The sequence below is a fragment of the Echinococcus granulosus genome (assembly GCF_000524195.1).
Source record: "Echinococcus granulosus chromosome Unknown EG_S00007, whole genome shotgun sequence".
NCBI classification, from domain to species: domain Eukaryota; kingdom Metazoa; phylum Platyhelminthes; class Cestoda; order Cyclophyllidea; family Taeniidae; genus Echinococcus; species Echinococcus granulosus.
Window position 1 is genome coordinate 535,707 of NW_020170387.1, and position 22,982 is coordinate 558,688.

The 22,982-nt window shown below is 37.4% G+C and overlaps 1 protein-coding gene across 1 annotated transcript in view; it reads right to left on the minus strand. All coding sequences in view use genetic code 11, as the record gives it.

The window, feature by feature from the left end:
* Window positions 1-22,982, minus strand: part of EGR_01776 (Beta-adrenergic receptor kinase) — a gene marked incomplete at both ends in the record, with an annotated part of 29,722 nt that overhangs the window by 4,655 nt on the left and 2,085 nt on the right. Inside the window, 8 exons of the mRNA XM_024491025.1 lie at window positions 2,975-3,075; window positions 3,617-3,886; window positions 6,003-6,215; window positions 10,319-10,418; window positions 12,868-12,959; window positions 13,705-13,818; window positions 13,958-14,044; window positions 15,279-15,531. Coding sequence (XP_024354481.1) covers window positions 2,975-3,075; window positions 3,617-3,886; window positions 6,003-6,215; window positions 10,319-10,418; window positions 12,868-12,959; window positions 13,705-13,818; window positions 13,958-14,044; window positions 15,279-15,531 — 1,230 coding nt within the window. The remainder of the gene's footprint in view (window positions 1-2,974; window positions 3,076-3,616; window positions 3,887-6,002; window positions 6,216-10,318; window positions 10,419-12,867; window positions 12,960-13,704; window positions 13,819-13,957; window positions 14,045-15,278; window positions 15,532-22,982) is intronic.

Genomic DNA, 22,982 nt, shown 5'->3' on the forward strand with positions numbered 1-22,982 from the left:
AAAGCAGACATAAAACTAAAGAATGAATGATTGCCGTTTTCCACTCAGTTACGATGCTATGATCGAAGTACATATAAACTTCAAACAAATCCGATTGCACAATTCGTGGTTCATTTTATCCTCTGTCCACTAAATGGCATATAATGTCCAAGTTACAAAGCGGTGAGGATTTATGCTCTACATTTAGCATTTGGGCCATGCCAATGTCGAAGAATTTCTCAGATCATTCAAGTTTTCTTCGAATTTCCGGTTACGTTTTCTAAGCCCAGCGAAAAATGAGACTGATTTTAGCCTATTTTGCATTTGGGCTAAAATGAGTTTCCAATGAAACGGCTAGGTGTTATTACGCTTACCACGAGATCGAAGAATTCTCCCCTCTTTCTTTATCAAAAATGAATAACATTCCCGGTTGAAGTGGAAAACTCAACGACCAATTCCAAGACTCCAAATGGGACAATGATCAGCCTTTCGGCTAATCTTATCTTCTTAATGCAATTATTTGAAATGGGTAATAGACTATTAACATTACAGATGGACTGGATAAAATGTGAAATTTGGCCCCAAATTAAAAACACGCTTTAAGAAGTAGAGATCTTTACATCCTGAAAGAACGCAAATGGTACGATGAATGCGGTGGCACTTAAGCATATGCCTAGTGCAATCTTCGCTGGCCAAATGCTATGCGCATACCTGACCGAGATTAGGGAATCTAACACGATTTTTGAAGAAAAAACTGTAAGCTAAGTATATTCTGCAGCCAGGTGAGTGAAATAGTGGACTGTGTCGAAAGAGGAGAACGCTAGGGTTATTGGTGATATTGCACGATAGCTTTTCGACACCACAATACTGCGTCGTCGTGCTTGTGCACGTCCTTTTAAGGATAAAAGAATAGACCGTCGCTGACACTGAACTGTTCCCATCGAGTGACTGATAAATCCTGACCAGATTCATTCGGCAACACCATACTTATAAAAGAATTAAATAGCAAAAAGGTGGGTTTAATAAAAGAGTATTTGAGGTAGTGAATACTCTAAACGACGCTACGTCTAGTTATTATTATTTTTCTTTACAAGCACTCTTCTCCTTTTTTGCAAACATAAACCAGGATATACAGAATACTCGTTGACGTCAGTGCAACGAGTAGAAGAGTGAATGTACAAATTTTGAATTTCTTTCCAAAATTATTTAAGGTTTCAGCTGTAGTCACATTCTTCCACTGAACCAAGAAAAAATAACTAGTCAAAACATGGTTAAAAACGTGGAAGGACATAAAAGGACGGCAAGCTTTTTTGGAATCAGGCTTTGACAAATTTGTCCGCAGGATATACAGTTAAAAGGGGTTTTTTGGTGTGCGTGTAGAGCGATTCGTTCAAGTTTAGTCTGATGCGATTGGTCACGAAATTGTGTGCGTTTAAGAAATAAAACGCCTTAAAGGCTAAGTGGAAACTGCCATCCTTTGAAAATGAGGCCTTAAAGCCACTGCAATGAAGCGAAAAGTGCCAATCACGTCAGTATCGTAGATAAAGGTGCTATCATGTAATTGTAATCATTTTATCTGGTACCGCCTTACTTCCAACTGGATTATGCGGCTGTAAAAAACTGACAAGCGCATTTTTGAAATGTAATTCACCTTCAAAATTTCAAATTAAATTAAAAGCATGCCCACTTTTAGGATTTATCTCTTTTTGTGCTGTTCCCACGTGACAGTAACTGCGTATAGTGGGATGGACCCGTTACCTAGCAGGAACGAGAAGTGTGAAAAGGGCGGTCGTCATTGGCCAAATCTGTATTCCAACCCCCATTTTCAGTAAAGATGGCGACAAACGCTATGATTTTAAGAATACCTCTGGAAGATAAACAATCACAACCAACAATAACAGTGAATGATAACGTGCTGAGAAGCCCGAACGTCAATTCAGTTTAATGCAGAACAAAGGTCTTTGGACAAATTCGTCTCCAATAAACTGTCAGAGTTTTTTAGAACAGTGGTGCCCAGCTACCAAATTTAGTTAAAATTGTAAATGCCAAATCTTTTTACAATGACCGGAGGTAATGTCTAAATGATAATCAATATGGCGAAGTGTCAAATGTCAAAATCTCCCCACTGAACAGAAAAATAATTAAACAGAGTGGCATAATGCATAAGTGACTATTTCATTAATCGAATGAATTTTAATGAATCGCACTTTACAAAGAGCTGTTACGGTAAAACTATGTAAGTCGATCTAATATACAACTGCCATTTCTTACTCTTGTTCGATTACTGGGCATGCGCCTGTATAATAAATCATATTCAAAAATTGAGGAAAAATTACCTTATCTATTCTGCCTTGACTAAATTAGTAAGAAACCTATTCATGCGCTAAATTATACATTATCAAATCACGCAGGAGACAAGTTGTTTGAAATGAATAAAACGAAAAAAGCAAAGGCGATCGCGCCATCTTTTGGTAGAATGGAGGAAGTGTTTGTTTTTTTAACCAAATGAATACATTTGAATCGAAATACACAATGTTAGTTTCAACTGTGGTTCATTCGTTTTCTATTGCATAATTGAAATGTAGCAAACAGCTTGAAATGCGCACCGTTTTATGTGCTACTAACATTGGCAAGTTATACCGCTACTGTACGTACATTTGATTGTTATTGCGAATGACAACCGCCAGTTATTGGCATGCCTACATTGGACCCCGATGAAGCACTACTTCCCTTTAGTGCTTGCTGCAACAGTAAAGGAACATCATTATGATACTGAGTAAACTGAGCAATCTCGCTCCATTCCCTGAATATTTGTTTTTAGTTATAACCAACAGTTCGTGACAATAAATAGAACTACCATAGGCCAAGAGTCTTCCATGTATTCTCTTGGTCAAGGATAGTCAAGACAGCTTATACTGAGACGGGATGCGAACACCAATTATAGTAGAGTTGGATGGCAAGGAAAACCAATTTCTAAATATCTTGCTGGACGTACCCGCGACCCATGCAACCTAAACGACAATCAACGTCTCGGGCCAGAAGTTTGGAGAGAAGGCTGTACATTTCTGGAGAGAGATCTTCGGGAAGTTCTATATCCTGTCATTGGGAAAAAATGTAAAGGCTGAATTAAACATTAACAGAAAAACTAATTTTCAGCTTTGGAGTGGCCCTAGACGATTAAAACTCGACTTTAAAGTATTTTTGCGCTATACGTGAAGCTACTGCTAAAATGGTAACTACTTCATATTTTTTTAGAACCTATCAATTTCCAACTAACAAACTTGGTGTTAAAAGGCGTGGACTTGTAAATACCGAGTGTGAAAATTCCGATTTCCTCATTGGAAAAAAAAAACTAGTCTAACGAAAAAGCCCATCTCACTCTCATAGGAGGAGGATGCAAGATAGTAAATGATTTTTAGCTGAAAAAAAGGCAGCATTTGTATTTTCCTACATAAAATGCACGTTTTATGACGGACCCTAAAACACACGACGCTACGAGATCAGATAAGAGGGGATGAAAATCGCAAATGGCCAACTTGCAACAGGCAATGCAAAGCCGCCTCCTTGAAGTGCATGGTGCTGGCACAACGAATGCCATTGAGAGAGGGGCAAGAGAGTTGGGAGGCGCAGCACTCACCATGGTCATGGTCATGCGGTCAATTTCGTGCTTGTCGCGCACTTTGTGATGGCGAAAGGGGCTGTGCCCGCGGAGGAGTTTGTAGAGCATGCAGCCGAGTGAGAACCAGTCGGCAGAAGAATCGTAGGACCGCCCACGTTGCAGCACCTCCGGCGCCATGTAACCGTGCGTACCCACGCTGGCGTGCGGTCGCTTCCGCGAAAAGTCACAAGCCAGTCCGAGATCACTGATTCGAATGTGGCCATACTCGTCCAATAAAATGTTTGCGGGCTGCGTTAATAAAAATTTGGGGAAAATTTGATTTAGTTACCTCATGTAAATTAATTTTAGTAACGTTGAGTTTCACAACACAGGTTCATGACTTGGGGACTCCATCCCTAGCTGCATCCGATGATTATAAGGTATTGCATTGCTCGAAATTTAGGCTCTTTTAATTATGCCAACCATCCTTCTGAGATGGGAACAAAAGGGAGTGATCAAGAAACTAATTAACAGCAAACAAAATGATACCCATCTTTTAATAGTGTATCCAGTAAACGTGTAGTATGAGGGTCAGCAATGAGGCTTTTTGTCTTCACCATCAATTTTATGGTGTATTCCAAAGATAAAAATAGGATGTTTAAAGACGCCTTACCAACGAATGGCACAACTAAAGTGCAATTCCAAAATTTTAAAGCACAATTTGATTCCCTTTGTTTATTTGCATCCGGTAACATTAAAAAATACAGAAAGACGATAATGCACGATAAGATGCCGCCTTAAGGGCACAAACACTTAAGTTACCACAACACATTTAAAAAAAAACAAGTAATTGCATCATTTAAGCGTAAATCAGAAAGTAGAAGCGAACACTTTAAGAGTGCTGCACCACGGACCTCATGGATACGATTTCTAGGCAATTTTGTACCAAATAAACAAACCCATTCCTGCGCCTTATTCTAATTCTCTTCGTTCGTTCATTCAGATAGGGCGGAAATATCGCAAAAATCATTTCCATATTATAGAGTGACAAGCGCGCAGCAGAAGTGGGCATTTTCTGTTAGGGTGTGAAATGCAAGTGAAAAATTCATCAACAAGACTGCTTTGTTTTGCAGGCAATGTAACTTGTCAAAACAAAACTCGCACTTTTAGTATTTTCTGATATCTCCCTGACTACGACAAGTATATAGCCAAATTGGATCCCTTTCAGAAGCATTCTTACCATCCTGCATTCTTTTGCGCAACTATGTTACTAAAAAAGATTAAAGCGTGAGATTTCACAAACTCGCTATGTCAGCCATACGTCTTTTCCCAATCCAACAGTAGAAACCAATTTTTAGATCCACTGTAATAGTATCAAGCTGAAGCACAGCTTAAACGTGTGCCACTGTCCATTTTAAGTAGACTCACTCTGCAGAAGCCACTTCGTGCCCATACTGAAAATTCATCCTTAAAGTGTTGCGTCAAAGGCGACGTCATTTAAATGTCAATGTAATTTTTTCGCGCAATTAAGCCTTATAAAGCAGGTACAACTTGTTTTTTTTCCTTAGCACTGGTTCCTACTTGTATTGAAAGCCTCTTTTAACCTTACCTTGTCAGGGAACAAAACGGCTACGGAAAGGACCGATTTACGTCAGCTTAGTTATGAAAACAAACGTGATGACCAAAGTGTCACGTAACTTTAATGGGACTGTCTTCGGGATTTTAACAGCCGCGTCATGTGATGACACTAGTTCTGGTTTAGTGCCTAAGCGTCGGTGTTTTTACGAAGAACTGAAGGACAAAAATGTATTTTACGCGGTCGGATGCATATACAATTTTGTTTTAATGACATTCAATGAACGGCACTATTATGTGAAAGTCAATCCAATCCAATTTTTACCTTTGAGTAATGAATTCTTTAAAAGGCAAGGAAATCTCTTTTTACTGATAAGCTATCTGTCCATTAATGCATAAAATTGTAAAAGAGGTTCAGAGGCCCACACTGTAAGTAAAATTTGTTAACAAGGGACAATATTCAAATATAGTATTCAAATTTGAAAAATGATGCAGTAAAGTACAAATTAATTGGGAGGAAAAGAACTTCAGATGTGGCATTAATCTATGGACGAAGTGAATTGTGCCCAAGAGATTCATAATCAGTCTTTCAAAGGGGTCTACCAGGTTCTAAGCACTATTCAAAAAGTACAAGCTTCTGATTGTGTCATCTATTTTTTCGGCTTCGTAATTGTTTTCAAGATCATAAAAAACTTTTTTATTATAATTAGAAATGATTCGCGCACTAAATAACGATTCTTGATGCACTGAATCTACATTATAAATTTGGAACAACACGCATTTATGAACTGACCACGTATCTAGTGTAGAACTAATAAGAACTGGGAAATACGTTCAAAATAAATCGAACCTTTAAGTCGCGATAGACGATAAAGCGATTATGCATGTGCTCCAAACCAAGGACCACCTCCGCGGCGTAGAACCGTACCTCGGACTCACTGAAGACATTGTGCTGCGTTAGGTGATAGTGCAGATCGCCACCATTCATTAGATCAAGGATGAAGCACAGTTTCTCAGGAGTTTGGAAAGCGTAGGTCATGCAGACTATGAATGGGCATCCCTCCTAAAATGTAAAGGAATGTTTCAATGCATGACTGCCCATTCCTTTGTACTTTTAATTTCCTGGACAGTGCTGTAGACTTAATACTTAGGCCTCCGATAAACGATTTCCTATAAGCAAATGGCCGAATAGTGCTGTGGATTAGTTTATCAAAACTCCTATGATGTATTGACATGGATCTTGTACTCAAGCCTTGTTTAAGCAGAGTAAAAGGACGTTAAGGTTACATACATCAGACGCATTCAATACGAAAAGATCCCAAGTAGCCGAGCCTGTGTACACGTCATTCTACGTGCCGAAAACATTTACGCCGCAGAAGAGTAACTGAACAAGCCTACCTCAAGGAGGCCATTTACTTAGGAGATAAACAGGATATTTTTTCACACGCCGATGATCCATGTAGATTATATACAAAATTGAGCAAAAAAGCAATCAGTCAAAAAGAAAAATAAAGTGGACATGCATAATTATACGGAGCAGTTAAGTTGCCTACTTTTGCAATAATTTCAACTATAAATGGTCCCTCCCTTCAAGCAATAGCGGGAGCAAATTACCCAAATGACTAAATTGCCATTTGTCACCTGTTTGGATATTTGTTTTTTTTTTAAATGTTAAAACTATTTCGGATCAGCCGGGAAAACCGTATCATCACAGGACGGCACACATCTTTTAACAATAGGATAACCGAAGTCGTAGACCCAAATAGGAAATCTGATGCATGCGCCCTAAAGTTACTCTTTTAACCATAACGTATTTGCCTCATCAGCAGATTAATCCAGGTTTCTGATTAACACTGACAGTTGAGGTAATAGATGAGAACTAGTAATATCTAAAGGAATCGTCAAATAACGGTTACACTAGCGACGAATGCTTTGAAAGTTTACCACATTTCCACCTGCTTAGACTATTTCTAACTAGCTTCCATTTCGTTTCCGATCACTAGTGAAACGGTGATAGGTTCATATCACAAAGTGAGACCCTTGACTTTGTTCATTTGAAGATTTACCTGGGAAAACCATAATTGAGACTGGCATTACCTAAAGCGATGTTTGTGTTTCCAGATCAGGATTGGCGCATCCAGCTTATTCAAATGTCACAAAGTCGGTTTTTTTAGCCTACAAAACGTCATTTATGCATCATTAAAAAAATTATTTCAATTGTTCAAATGCTTTACTACTTCTATGGAAGTTAAGGTAAATGAACGGTTAGCTTACACACAGCTGGTGCCGATTTATACGCATAAGGTCCATAAATAGCAAAAAAAACCAGTCCAGTTCCGCGAAGATTTTCAGTAGCATTTCGTAACCTACTTGCGAACGGCGTGATCGTGCAAACAGTCCCCATCTAATCCGCTTGATCGCACCACAGAAATCAGGACTTGACAAGGACCACTGCAAGCCTTCATGCAAAGGCATTGAAAAATAGTTGTCTTGCGTGGCAACTTCAAGAAACACATGTTTATAGATCAGTTTCACAAAATTAATTAAGCCCATGGCAATAAAATTTGCCGTTTTAAAAACGTCTGGAATTCTACAAGTAGACATATGGAACAACTCAATGATGGTAGCAACTAATTGCAGGTTTTCGTTCCAAAGCAAACATGTGTGGCATAGTTTGAGTATTTCATAGACTGCTTGCTTATTGTAACGTACGTCTGGCTTGATTTTCAAGGGCATGAGTCGTGTTGCAGCAATAAATTATGTATTTTACTCAATGGACAGCCACGTTAGGTAGTTGTGATAGATTACATACCCTATGAAGCTTTCAACTTGGCCTATAGAAGAGTTCCAGCTTGCAAAATCCAGATTTACTACGCTTTACATTTTATTTACCACCCTTGTCTACAGTCCTTCAACTACTACCTTCAGTAGATTCACATTCTCTAGCTAACTAACGAGCTAACGCGTGAGCTAAATCTTACTAAATGACGACTAGGCCATAAAACTCCATTTGAAAAAGAATTTTAACTCAAATTATTCCCAGAAAATCAGGCAAACAATCCTAGTAACCTATGCTAATGGTTAGAAGCAGTAATACTGCTAAATATACAATCGCGTGTGAGAACTATGAGGATTTGTTAACGTGGAACCCTAATACCAATGTAATGCCAGCGTCTTAGATGCCGTTACCCTTTTGTTAAATAGAGATTCATTAAACGGATGGAAGATGGGACTTCTTGTGCCTACGCAAGGTATCGTTACGCATTTTTCACCACTACTTAACGCTAGAGTACCTGAAAAGCGTCCAATTTTCTCATGTCTACGAATTCACAGTCATTCTCTCCATTTCTTTCAAGGCATTGCTTTATGGAAAGTGCCCCCAAATTTACACGACTCTATGGGTATTATGTATCCTATAGTGGTTCGGTAAGTTTCTTTGCCAATGGGGTTTGTTATGGCACTTCGAGTGCCTTTAACGTATATACGATTTCATTTAGGAATTCATAAAAGGCGTAGTTTATTTCATGGAAATAAACGAAACTGAAGTTCGTCGAGGCACCAAACAGTAACAACCGCTTGCCTATTGTGTTAATTTCCTTTTTGGATACGCCAAGTGCAAATAAACCTCTGCTTGATGAATGCGTTTACCAAACTGACAAAAAACTAAACATCACATAAACAAAAAGGATGTGAGGGCAAGTTCAAGCTGATTGCCTATCAAAATAGTTCAGATGACCAAATTCGACCCATGGACGAAATTCGTCAAAGATCTCATGTGTTAGCAAGTTTTGCAAAAAATCATACCGATGAACTATAGCGATTTCAACACCTGAATAGCAACAGTCGTTTACCATCGCTGACAAAAAAACGCTATCGTGTCAACAAATTCAAGCTCCAACATGTTGTGTCTTCTCAAATGTATGAACTTTAAGAGTCGAGGTTTAACCATCGCGGCTTTTCCATTCGCAGTCATTATTATTTCTAAACATAATGAGCCGCAAAAGTTCTTCTTGAGACACATGGATTAGTAGAGTGCTTTTTAAGCATTAGAAATTCGCCAAAGACGCAACAGGCCGTTTTTACTCAACTTTTTGTGCCTAAGAGGTAGTAAGAATGCACTTTCAGAGATACGCTGAAGTGGCAAGTTAGACATTTAGAGATCCGTGGTTATCAGAAGCTCATACATGCTCTCTGTAGTAGTTCTGTGCAGGAGACAATAAACACTACGTAGCTGTGCAGTTTACGCTCTGAAACTGCCCTTCACACTTTAGTCTATAAAACCTTCGCCACGATTTAGCAGCCAGAGGGTTGTCAAGGCAAAAGCCAAACCCACAGTACTATCATCGCGAGTTTTATTTTAGCAATCGGATTATACCAGTTTGATATACTCTGCAGGCCCCTACTTGCGATCTGGTGGTTTCTTTGCGTATGTCATAATACTAAAGGTGAAGTATGTCAGCACGCCTAAGCACTTAATTTGTGCATAAATGTCTAGGAGAAAACGAGATAGTAACAAATAACTTAGGTTCATGATAAGTGAAAAGAATTAGATTGAAGACAAGTTATCAGAAATTGCTGCAAGAACAGACCCTCGTAATAACAGCGAAGAATTAGAGGTACAATAAAAAGTAAAAAATAAAGGAGACATCCAGCTTAAAGTAATAAAATTATGTGGTTTATGATATCAGTCTATGGCCATGATATTAGACTGCATAATATTTTGGATAGAATAAATCTTGTGATTGTAATCATTGTTAATGAGTTTGGTACAGGAAACGCTGAGTCAGTGCTAAACTTTAATCTCGGTCATATGCTTTACCGGAGAAATTGGATTGGGCGGATTTTATTATATCTAGAGCTTGTCAATGCAATTAACTTCCCCCGAATAATGTGATATGATGGCTCCTTTTGCATATTTACCGGTAAAATATATGTTACACATTGGAATTGAAGTATTCTGCAGCTTTGACATAAACATTGCATGAATGGCACCACTCTACTTTATCACAAAAAAGTTAATAACATAAAATAAATCAGTTTCCTTACTCTTTGAGCAACAAAATTGATAATTTAAGCATAAAATTGGGTCCATTTAGCATTTTTTTTAAAGATTCAGAACCGTACTAGGTGGGCAAGATAGAAGGAATTAGATTAAAATTTACTTACTCCCGTGCTGACAAGAGAAAGCATAGCTCTTTCGTTCAAGGCCAATGACTCCCCACCCTTCATTTTGATCCGCTTTTTATCCAAGCACTTCATAGCATACCTGAAATTAATTCCAAAAACATAATTAGAACGCAAAATAAAATTCCACCTTGATTAGCTGCGGCGACAACCAGCTCAAAAAACAACCGCAATAGATACCTCCACGTATAAAAGGTGAGACAAGCATGGTGTCATAAAAAATCAAAATAATGCATAAATCAACCCGAAGGTTATGGAAAAAACAAGAACTGCTGTTGTTACCCATAAATGACTGCAGAGTGCATTCCTTAATTAATATCAGAATGAGCTAAATATGTTCCAGTAGCTCTACAAGAAATCCAGAGTGTTTACAGTTCATAGTCATAAAATCCCACTAGCCACGAAAAAAAATGATCTACAAAATTTGGTGTGCGAATAGACATTTAACAATGAGAATCACGAAGTAATCCATAAGGCCACTTTTTATTCCTATGAAGATGCAGCATGTATGCTCTGATCTAGAACCAATCGGAACGTAAAATATGTTTTCCTGTTGTCATTTGTCATGCCATGCATCGTTAAAATCTAATGATACAGCAAAGCCCGATTTTATTCCCTATAGCTAAATTAACACGGGGTCAGGTTACGCAAACTCTTGATCTATTAACACAACATTTGGCATCGTTCCAGAATACTTGCTTTAAAATTCATTTTGTTTTCATTTAAAATAAAAATTAGTGCTGAAAACTGGTTGAGAGTGGACTTACTTTGCAGGCGACGCAAAATAGATGGAGTAAGGATGTGCTTGAAAGGATGCAAAGGTTGTAAACTTTTCAATCTAATAGATTATAACGATGTCTTTTGAGTGAAATACATCAAAAAGCCATTTTCAAGGTGCCTACTGTGTTTGCTTTGCTTCGGGAAAGACTTCTACAAAATGAACTTATAGGTCAACAATACGAGAACTTATGTACACTTACTGCAAATGGCAACATTCAATGGGACAATGAACCACAATGTCACCTTACGAGGGAAAAGCATTCGATAGTTGGACATGCGATTTGTACAGAGTATAGCCAAATACAACCCGTATTTAATCGCAAAAGACCAAAGGTGTGCAAGCACCAAATTTGAAAAGTAATGAATTTAATTCATCCGTGAAGCAATTAGTCTGGGCACCCAGTCGAAATCGCGGGCAAAATTTTGGCGTGATATTCCCTCCCTCTCCCAACGTCATCAATCAAAACCGTGTGGAGGTGCCTCGTAGCTTTACCCACCTGTCATGACACGAGTCATACACAGTGATAAATTGGCGAAATGGATACCCGATGACAAAAAATCTGCACAAATATATGTTAAATAAGACTGAACAGCTTTTATTGCCATTTGCTTAACGAAAGCCCCACTTTTATTTGCTCTAGAGTAAGTACCGCGTTTAATTGCAAAAAAAGCAGCTTTATAAATAAGTTTACTAGTATGAATATTAAACATCCAGGAAAAACATTTGCATACGATTTTCTGACTATTTTATGGATGCCAATAAATGAAATTGGCCCAATTAACTCCGCAGCGACCTCCACTTTCTAATCAAATGAACACTAAGATAAAAAATAGCAAAGATCAAGCTTTTGCACTGATAAATGAGGGTTAAAAACTAGGTCTTTTCACAAACAAAAGCATTCTAAGTAGGGAAAGGCAACCAATGTTATTACTACTGCATCACATTTTTCAATTAAAGGAATTTTATTGAAACAATTGAACGAACTCCCTGATAAAAATCTGTTCTACAAACATGAAAGTTGGCTAGTCAGTTCTGAGTATTCGCCTCCATTTTCGTCATAATATGCAAAGCGAGCTCGTTCATGCGAAACGACCAGAGCGATATTCATGAAAATACCAAATGAGTTGTAAATGGCCCTACAATAGCACTTTCACTCTAATATTAAAACTAAGAGCTCGTCATTGTCAAAGTGAAGTCCATTACGACACAGCCGAATAAAATACTCACCAAGTTTACGTTTAATTATCAATTTTAGCATAAATAAATCTGATTAACAAATAAAACTGCTATTTATTTTTATTAAAGCCCTTTTAAAAATGGTAGCCTCATCGACTTATTTAATTTAATAGGCGACGCTCCATTTTAAATCAAATTCTGCTTTTTTTTAATTTCTACTGGCTGTGCTTTTCCACAACACCTTCAAAATCTCGATTTATGAAATTGGTATACCAACGAATGCGCCGCCCATGTAGACGCCCATGAAAAGCCCAAACAATGGTGGTATAGCGTTCTTCCTCTTCACCGCAGTTATTGCTTGCGATACAAATAGGACATGTTCCAAGAATGCACGGGGTCACTACGACGAATGAAATAAGGGGAACGAATTGGAGTGCCTTATGCAATGGGAAAATGCGTAGATTCAGACTTCTGACTACACGCTGATTTTGTCATTAATCGCGACTTCGAAAAAACCGCACTTTGTCAAGCGGTTTTTCTCAAGAAAAGGAGATGGTAAAATAAGGTTTCTTACATTTTTCCAGTATCCGTCTTGCGGCAGCCATAAACTTCACCGAACCCGCCCCGACCGATGATTCGGTGAACGCTGAAGTCATTCGCTGTGAGCTTTGGGAATAAAGAGACAAAAGCAAATACGCTTGATACTTTTTGATCTATGCAAATAGTCATGCTGAAGGAATTGTTACCGTACGTTAAGTTTATGCTCTTCGAGACTTCCAGTAAATAATCAAAAGTTCTAATTCATTTAAGTGTGAAATTTACCAAACGCAATTAAACACGCAACCACATAACTATTGGCATTCCACATAACCAAGTTAAAATTCGAGTCTCAATTCTCAAAGTTCACTCGTATCATTATCCCTCTGGGCAAAATTTCTTTTCATGAATCTAGTGCCAGCTAATACAAAAAAAAACACTTACGCCAATCACAATTTAAAATCTTTTAACAAATTAAAAGGAACGGTTTGATTGAATGCAAGCCGTGTATTCTAAAAATATGCACCAAACACTGCCGAACAGTTATCGGTGAAGTAGTCTAACAATACAGTTCTGTTTCATTGTATCCTACCGGCCAGAAACTCAACAACTTTAAAGTAATTATGATTGGTTATTTTTTCTATCATAAAAATATTTCGCGAAATTTGTGTTCTAGAAAATCGTTACCGTAATCTAGGCTCAAAATGATTCCAGAAGGTCGGTAAAACTGGATATTAAAAGGTTTCTCTTGATGTATTCGCATTGCGAAAATTAAAATGCTCAGTTGAAATACAACCAATTTAAAAGGCTAGTGTATCAAGTGTTAGAGTTGATTCTTCTAAGCAGGTTGCTGGAGAAGCAGACTGTGACATACGTTCAAATTGAGCTCCAGATTTTTCCACTGGCAAAAACGGGTAAATCTGGGGGAACGAATAAATGCGTCAAAGATGTCACCGCGGATAGATTCGCATATCTCCTGCAGATAGGGCTAAATATTAACACAAGGACATTCTTAAATCGGTGAAAATAATAAAACAACGTAAGAAGTCATCCACTTATAAGATGATATATAAACCTAAAGATTAAGAAATGAAATATTTACAGGATATCCAAACAATAAATCCTACCGAGAAGGTGTCCTGAGGAAGTATTCGCGTTCGCTGTGCGCTTGTTAGGAGCTCCAACACTCGGGCGACGGTTTCTTTGGAGAATTCCTGGAAAGCTCAATAGTAAAAGTTAGACCCACGTAAAACCTACCATAGTGAAATGTTTTGAAGTATCTTGATGCCCAAGGTCGAGAGAAGCGTGACATTAGAGTCAGTATGCAAGTGGATTCGATAAGTATAAGGATCCGTTGGACAGTATAAAAGTACAAGCACTGCACTAGGTGGTAGCGGTTTCAATAAACTTAGTCGCGATTCTACATTCATTAACTGGAAATGTTAATGTTAGGTTGATTGCTCTGAAGTGAATCAAGGGGTTCAGAATATTGCCCTTTCATTTTTAAAAAGGAATATCCTCTTAATTAAACGATCTACGATAAACTGTCCCTGCTTAAAACTTAGATAATAAAAACGCTTTTTTGTTCAATATTAATAGCTGAGTTATAAAAAATTCCGCGTAGTTAACAAAAATACTAATAAGTTGTTTTAACATTTAATCAAAATGACTAAAAAGAAAGACTTTATGATGATAAAGCATTAATGAGGACTGACAAAAATAGAACTCAGAGCTGTCAAATTTTACCCTAGGTTTCAGTTAACGCTTAACTCGAGAAATTTTGGTCGCTCAAAACATTGACTACTTAAATCAACAGTAGAAATACCGCATGCAATAATATATGACGATTTTGACTCCCGCTTGCGGTAAATCACTCCGTAAATACTCCAGAAACTTTAGGATACCTGCCCTTGGAGTCACTCCAAAGCCCTTCAGCATCACATTACTTGCGTCAGACAAAGTATGTTGGTAGGAGCATTTTTATTACTATATTGTTTGAACTTCATAGTTCCGTTTCATGAAAAAGCAGTCACACTCTTGGATATGCGAATGACAAAACAGCAGTAGCTAATGGCGGCTGCTAGAGCTGCAAAATACAGGCAAATAAATTTGGCAATGGAATTTCAAAGTCAAAAATAGGCTCCCTTTAATGGAAACCGCAAAGACTCATTGAAATGCTTACGCCAGGCCATCAATAGTTATGAGTTTGGACCTTACACAAATGAATAAAGTGTTTCAAAAATAAAGAAACTTTTAAAGCCTTGAAATTGTCATTTTTACTTAAACTTCATCCTGCATACTGATGAGCTAAGCGCAGAACTCTCTTAGTGAAAATACAAAATGATGCTTTTGAATCTAAGATTCTCGGCCGCCAAATTGAAGCAAACCACATCTCCAAAATATGGATGCTAGATGAGACGCTATTGATAACACGTTCTGACCACTTACGTGAGACTGGGAGAGCAGATCTTTCATGATAAAATGGTCGTAAATTTCCTTGCCAAGTGCAATTCGTTCCTCATCAGTCTCAAGACTTTCCAACTTCTTGATCTCCTCATAGAAGCGGATTTGTGGAACCGGCTCTTCGTGATAGTTAAGGCAATAGTCTTTGAAGATCAAATATCCCAATCGTTGGTTAAATATCTTGTCAAAGGTTAAATCACCTCTTTTTTCCATGTACTTCATCATCACGCTCCGTATGCTGGAAACAAAAGTAATAAAACGGCGTTTTTATTGTTACGAATATTCGATACGTCATATGGAATGGATGAGATGATTAACATTGACATTTTGCTTCTAGAGGTAGCAAATTAGTACATTTTCATCTTGGCCCTCGGTAATGACTACTATTAATTTGTTTGTTAAGAAGATACCATTCTAGCTTTGGAACTGTTCAATAGCTAATCATAAAATTAAAATTAAATTAAAGTGTATGACGCTGCGTGACGAAATGCGGCCATGCATGGGAGAACAAACAGCAACAGTTTACAAAGTCTCCTTTTCTGATAGACAGGCTCGACCAGTAAACAAATGGAACAATCAAAATAGGTAGTAAGAAGGAAATGCACCATCAACTTAAAAAGTCATAATTACAACCTTTTGCAGCTTTCACAAGCTTCAGCAACCAACACAATTGTAACAATTCCGTCGCGTGGGAAAAAACGCAACTTTGTAATGGTGTGATCAAGATATTTTACATTTAACACAAAAATTTCAGCATAAACAGCTTTATTGCAAAATAATAGCATCAACCAGTATATGATGGATTTAATCTTTTTCAACCAAGTGTTTATGATGTAAGCAAGCCGCTAGCGAGAGAAGACGCCTCGTTCAGCAGTATTGCAATGAAATGCGCAAAAAGATGGCCAAATACCTAGACTTTAAGCACTAGTAACTAAGGGCAAATTCTTTATTCTTTGGTAGAAAAAAAGAGAAGACCATACTTCTTTTGACAAACACACAAACTTTTAAAAGGAAAATTTAAAAAATTTTAAGAGGGATTTGAATGTTTCATGCGTTGAGCGCAGGGAAAACAGCCATATTTTACAAAGCTGAAGTTCTTACTGATTCTGCAGACAGGCCTATCCTAAAAGGATCATGCTTTTTCAGCATAAGTATGTCTTATTAACCCATTTTAGCGAAATTCCTTATCCCAATTTAGCATTTATGAAAAAGCCGCATGCAAGCTTCAATTTAGGTAGTTATATCATGGATGCCAAAAATGCAGGATCAGAGTTGCATCTTCCTTTTATGTTCATTATCTTGATATCTGTTAATGCTCTAATGTGCTAAATGAAATTAAATGGCGATTTTCCAACGTCACAGCTACCTTTTAGATAGCATCGAATCAAACTCATCAGCATTCTATCCGGGACCGAAAACACGCCCATTTCTTCCATGGTTAGTCCCATCTATTTCAAATACTTATGAACCATGCCTACCGCAAACACTTACTCATTTGCGAAGGTAATTCTTCATTTCTAAAGACAGACACAATTGGTCATACTAAACTAAGTACGACTAGAGTTTTGTGAATGAGGTGTACAATTTCCATATACATTCTGCAATTTTAAGAGCAACTGTGTAAGGAGTTTGCAGTAACTACAAGTCCCCTATTCATGTTAGAATCCGGTGCGCACTCAAATCTGGGCTTTAATCGAAGGACTCGGATTGCTATCGCGTTAGGGCAGCAACATCTGGACCAACCTAAAATTGTTTTCAACGCAGCCTTCAATTAGGAAACGAGAGTAGACAGGATGTTTGAACTATTAGCAAAACATTTTGACAAAGCATGTAAAACGCCAACGATTAAAGGTTTTCGAATTAAATTCATTTACGTTTATCACGAAGTTGCTCAAATCGTGTCTTCTGCCGAAATTCTGAGTTTTAATGGAATTATCAAGTGAGGACTTTAAAAACTATCAGTCAAATAAAGATGGCGCAATCATTTAACAAATAATAACAAAAAATAATACCTTAAATTACATATTAGAAAAAGTGTTGCGTCGAAATTCGCAATTAGCCTGGTTATATCATGCTCGAGACAGGGGGTCCATTAAGCATCCACTTAATAGAGCCTTCGTCACATAAAAACCTGATTAACCTACATTCAGAGTTATCGACAAATTTCTTGTCGTCTATAGCGCAATGCTGTTAATATCAAAGAAAAAATTGTGTCTTCATTTCACTCGTTTACAAAAACAAACAGTTGGATTACGTTAGCTACAGGGTAGTAAAATTAATCTATTAACAAGAAAAGAGCGCTTGAAAACGTATCAGCAAAACAATTTAACGGCTTGTAAAAATTCAATAAATAGGAAATTTGAGTCCAATGTAAACATCCCTTGACAATGCTGTGCTCCTATTTAGCAAATAATGAAGACCTCCCCAGAAGGTTTGGCAATATGGCAAGGATCACAGTCAACCACTCTATCATTAGTCTTGGAGGTGCACCAGAATTAAAGTCGGCGCTTTCTTATACACATCTGTAAAAAGTTGCTAATATTTGGCCGGTTTTCACAGTAAACAGAAGTTTGTTTCGCCATTAATTCTTACAAAGTCAGCGCCTGAAATATTACATTTCATGCATTTCAGAAGTGCTACCGTTTCTCCAATCATAAATGCTAGTTTGTGAGCCGCAAGGGCCAAAGATATTATTTACTTGAAATAGCAAAGAGATGCTCATACGCAACCATGTAGATTCTATGAAATCAGACTGCACACATGTAATATGCACTCAAATCACCTAAGTTCAAAGACAATGGTAGGGTATTACCAAGCTGCTTCTTCAGTAAAAAAAGGCATAATTCCTTTTTTCTCGATAGATAGACGAGTAATTCTAGCCTAACTTACACGCAAAATTTTCCAAAATATACAATATGAATGAAAGAGTAGTTTTGAACTTTTATAAGCAAGTACCATGGTTCACGTGGAATTTATCGAATGATACATCACCCGATAACGTTTTTTGTTTTGCCTATGGGTTTGAACCGGAAGAGGGTGAATAAGTGGTGTACTAATTGGTAAAGCCGATTTTGGATTGTGAACTTCGGTTGATTAGTACAATTGCTTGCATTTGAGGAAAAAAAATAGTACTGTGCTCTTTAATCGCCTTACAAGGTACACAGACAAATAATTCCTTATTGAAATCTATGAGGGTTTTCGAGTTTTGTAGGCAAAACTCGTAGATTACCTTGTGCGAAACACCGACTGATAAGTACGATTTCATGGATTTCTATTTCGAGTCCAAAGCACTTATAGGTGAGCATCTGATTCGATCTTCCCTATTATTTAAATCTCTCTGCATTATTTGAATTGATCTCATCCTCATTTAGGGCTAAAAGTACTGACAAAAATGGCGGGAAAACATAATTTAATGTTTCTCAAACCAAGATTTTCATGAATAGTTAATCCAGGAAGTCCCAGGGATTGCCTGTCTCTCTTGTTAACATGAGGTCTGATTGACAAAAAGAATGAAAGATATTCAGTCAAATATGACGCAACAGGAAGAGTGGGCAAATGGAATTGTAGCAAAGTGAGAAATATGTTAGTGGGAAATAGGGAAGTAAATAGGCCAGCGGACAATCCCAATTTCTGGAAACAATCATTGTATGGGAGCGCATGTATTAACTTCACATGTAAAAATAGTAGTAAGCTAGCTTGAAATCTCTTGTGATAAAAGCAAAATACTCCACTAAACTACTCTGTGGAAAAACAATATCAACTTTTCTTAAAACAATTTCGACACCAAGGCTTCCTGCTTTGCTGTGGGCGATTAATGAATTTGATTATATCCGCTAGGTAGTAAAAACTAGTAAGCCATGTTCTCGTTAGCAGAATTAAAAGGTATTTTACATGTAAAATGCAAGATGTTACAGTGTTTGTACTAATAAAAACTGCAAAAAACCCTGTGATGACTAATGGGCGATGTACTAAGCCTTTATTTCAGCTCCAATGCAAAACGACTAGAATATTATTGTCATGCGCCAACACATCTAATCTGTTTGCAGAAGTAAGATTGTATGTTTATAAACGCGACAAAATGGAGTTTATCTCCCCATTTTGTCGTTCAATATGCAAAAAGGCAATCCCCTAGAATAGCTCCATGCTTTAAAAACCCAAAACAAGAAAGATAAAAGAAGACTTTAACTTATACTAAGGGAAAAAACAATTTGCGACTGATATAACAACTTGTAATATTAATATTCAGTAGAATAATTCATTTTTTTGTAACCTCTTCAGACCGTAACAGCCAAACAGGGTGGTTGTCATGGCGTTGCGGATTTTTCGACAGCTTCATAAATTCTTGTATCAGTATCTATCGCCATTTATTCCACCATGCTTTTTCCTGGTGGCATCGTAAGATGCCTGTTCTGCATTGTGAATAACACACTGTTCTTCCACCTACATGTTCGACACGCGGTATGTGACATGACTTTTCGAATTCACAAAGTTGTTGAAGGTAGGAAAGGATGGAAAAGTATTTCACCCATTCACTGAGTAGTTAAAGAATGAGAGAAGCTATTGAAAGTTAACAGATAAATTGTTTAAAAAATGTAGTTTTTATGGTTTTATAAAGTTTACGTTTTAAAAAAAAATATTGTCAAATCGAGCTAGGCACGCAAACCATCTTTGGGTGCTTAGAAGTGCATCCTTTTAAAAACTAAGCGTTGGCACATAGTTACACTATGAAAAATGGTATGTTAGAAGTTCAAATGTAACTTATATATATCAAGGTACGCATCTTTGTTTCCAAAAAGTAGAGCAAAATGTCGGAAGGATGTGTTTTAAAAGTGATTTCCATATAATGAGAGATGTACTTTCGATTTCATACTTACTCGTCAACAGATGGGTGGGAATCGAAAAACATGCTAAAAAATGATGCGAGCTTAAATTCTGCTTAGCTTCTACATCAGATTAGGATAGCCAAATGTAGACGACCATCATAAGGAACGACCTTTAACATTCCAATGGTTGTGTCATCAGAACAAAAGTGATTGTTCGTATTGCTTAAAGGTGGTAGAAAAACCCGTCCAAGGCTTTTAGGTAGTGTAGGATTTCTATGGAAAAATCACCTACAAAATACAAACGCTAAGGCAAAAGGAAGACGTTTTCAGAATATAAGCTTTCAGAAGTGTGCTCGCACTCTGATGAATAGAATGTGCGCGCGAAATGCCCCAAAAAATAATGGAAATAAGCAGGCAAGATACAAAAGTTGTGCTCATCTCAACTCTCTTAAGCAAGTGCTTTGGAGTGAATTGGAATTGGTAAAGAATTGCTGGTAACTTATCGTCATTCAATCTTATAGGGGACGTAAAGTACAGAATGGATAATTTTTTGATATACAAGTGCATAATGTAAAAAATCAGAAAAAAGTATCCGGAAGTTTGTTCATAAATCTCACACATTCATAGACGTAGAGATAAACAAGTTAAATAAATTTGTTTTTCCCAAAGTCTTGCTCTCCTGGATAGGGCTTTTATATTTTTGCCTTCTTACTTAGCATATCTGGATTTTGGCGATTTCTTATGTTGGGGTATCAAATGATCAATGTTTCAACCAAATCACCTTAGGCAATGCAAATAAACCCAAGTATTCAGGAAGATTTATCCTCTGATGCTTAAAACACCTGGCCACATGGCAAAATGAGCATATTTCTGTACTTTTGGCAGGTATCGGAATAAAGAATTTTAGCGGCCACTAGTGATATGCCGGATGCGCTGAAAAATCAAGGCATCGTTTATGCATCCAAGCGGAACGCGGTGGAATGCGGACCACAAGCACCGCGTTTGCGATGATATTATGCCCTGTGCTGACGCACTGGAAAGTCGAGCCCAATCCTAAAACTACCTTCCAGTAAAGTCAAGTCAGCATTTTTGCGCATGCATGATAGAACGAAGGAGATTGGATGAGTAGATTAACAAACTTTTGATAAAGCACTTTCTATGAAGAAATTAAGAAACAAATATCTCGCACCACTTGAACCCTTTCTATAGCATTTAGCAACGATGTAAACTAAAAATTTATGCAGTACTTTAAAGAACATGGGATTTGTTGAGCTAAAAGAAATACATTCATACGTTTAGCTCAAAATGACTTCGGATAAGTAAACTTTGGAGAAATAGTCATTTACGTCGTGTACTTTTTGTTACTTTTGACATGTAGCTGAAGTAATTTCGACATAAAGCGGACAATAATTGATTACTCTTCGCAATGTTTGAAGGTCTGGTCCCATTCAGAATAAAATCACCCTTTGTTCCAGGTTTTATGTCTATGCTTGGGTAGTTAGATTTGCAAATAAATTCGCTAGTATTGGAAAGACTAGCCCTAGTGACATCCATGTAAAAGGGATGGTTAAAAGATTTCATCTTCATTGCCAAGTGTGCATCGCGGACACGATTAGGATTGCGTGACTTTAAGATCCATGCCTCCCGTGTCTGTGACGTACCTTCATTCATCGTGAATGTGGTAAGGTTTCCCACCTAGTTGCAGCCTTTGGGATTTACAGACGGTAATTTTCACGCGCTCTCACATTTAACAGTTCACAGAATGAAATACTCGCCCGCTACATTATCCAAGCGCCGCTGCCGCTATTTTGGTACCAATGGTGTGCCTGACCAAACCAGCTTTTTTGAAAAGGCAGTAAAATTGGATTTTAGGAAAATGCATCGTCCCATCAACTTTCTGATCAATTGCCCCGACATTTAGAAACAGGTTAATATGAATTAACTCTGAATTAAGGCGTCAAGCTTATCAGATATTGGAGAAGTAGCAAATTTCTAATAAGGATTCATAATTGACAACTTGAAGTTACGATTTTTCTTTGGATGCGATAAATCTATGTTTCATGCAGAATAGGGTTAGATATTTTGTGGGACAAAAAAACAAATAAGATATTAAAGATAAAATATCACGTGCTATAAATACGTAAACAGTAAGCACTTGGCCGTGACACGGAAATATGGAAACATCTGGCCAAGCATAAGTTAAAATGTCAAAACTTCCATCTGCGGGCGATTTCCTATCGTCAAACTAAGTAAACTGAGAAGCAAGAAAGTCGTAACCAAGTTTGATTAGCAAGGAAATTTTGTGACCTGCTAAACCCTAGTATCGATCGACAAAAGCCATTTCTGTTTCTTGGAAGTTGAACAAGAACCCCCTGTTTTCGGCAACAGAAACACGCACTTACATAGTCTATGTATTACCTATGTGCGATGATTGGAAGGATAAATAAACTCGAAGATTAAACTATATTACCAGGGTTTCTTGTCGCACTTTTTGCAAAGAAAAGGCACTAAGAGAAAGTCATAATGCTGAAAGCGATCCTCTCAAGAATGAAACAGTTACTGCATTCCAAGGGATAATGCCGCCAATAACTTTTAGTTGCCTGTTATATCGAACTAGCAAGCAAAATATGGATCTGTTACAGGTCTTTGACCATATCAAGAGTTTTGATTTTGTTATCGGTGCCGTTAAAGATAATCCAAATGTGTCAGTACAGAATCAAATGACTAAGAAAGTAGGAAAGTAGACGAAAAAGGTCATCGCATGAGAACTCAAACTTGAAGATTTAACGCATTCATATAGATGTTTAAAACAAACTTCATAAAAAAACTAGGAGAGAAATGTTTTTGCAGTGCGTTAGCCATGCAG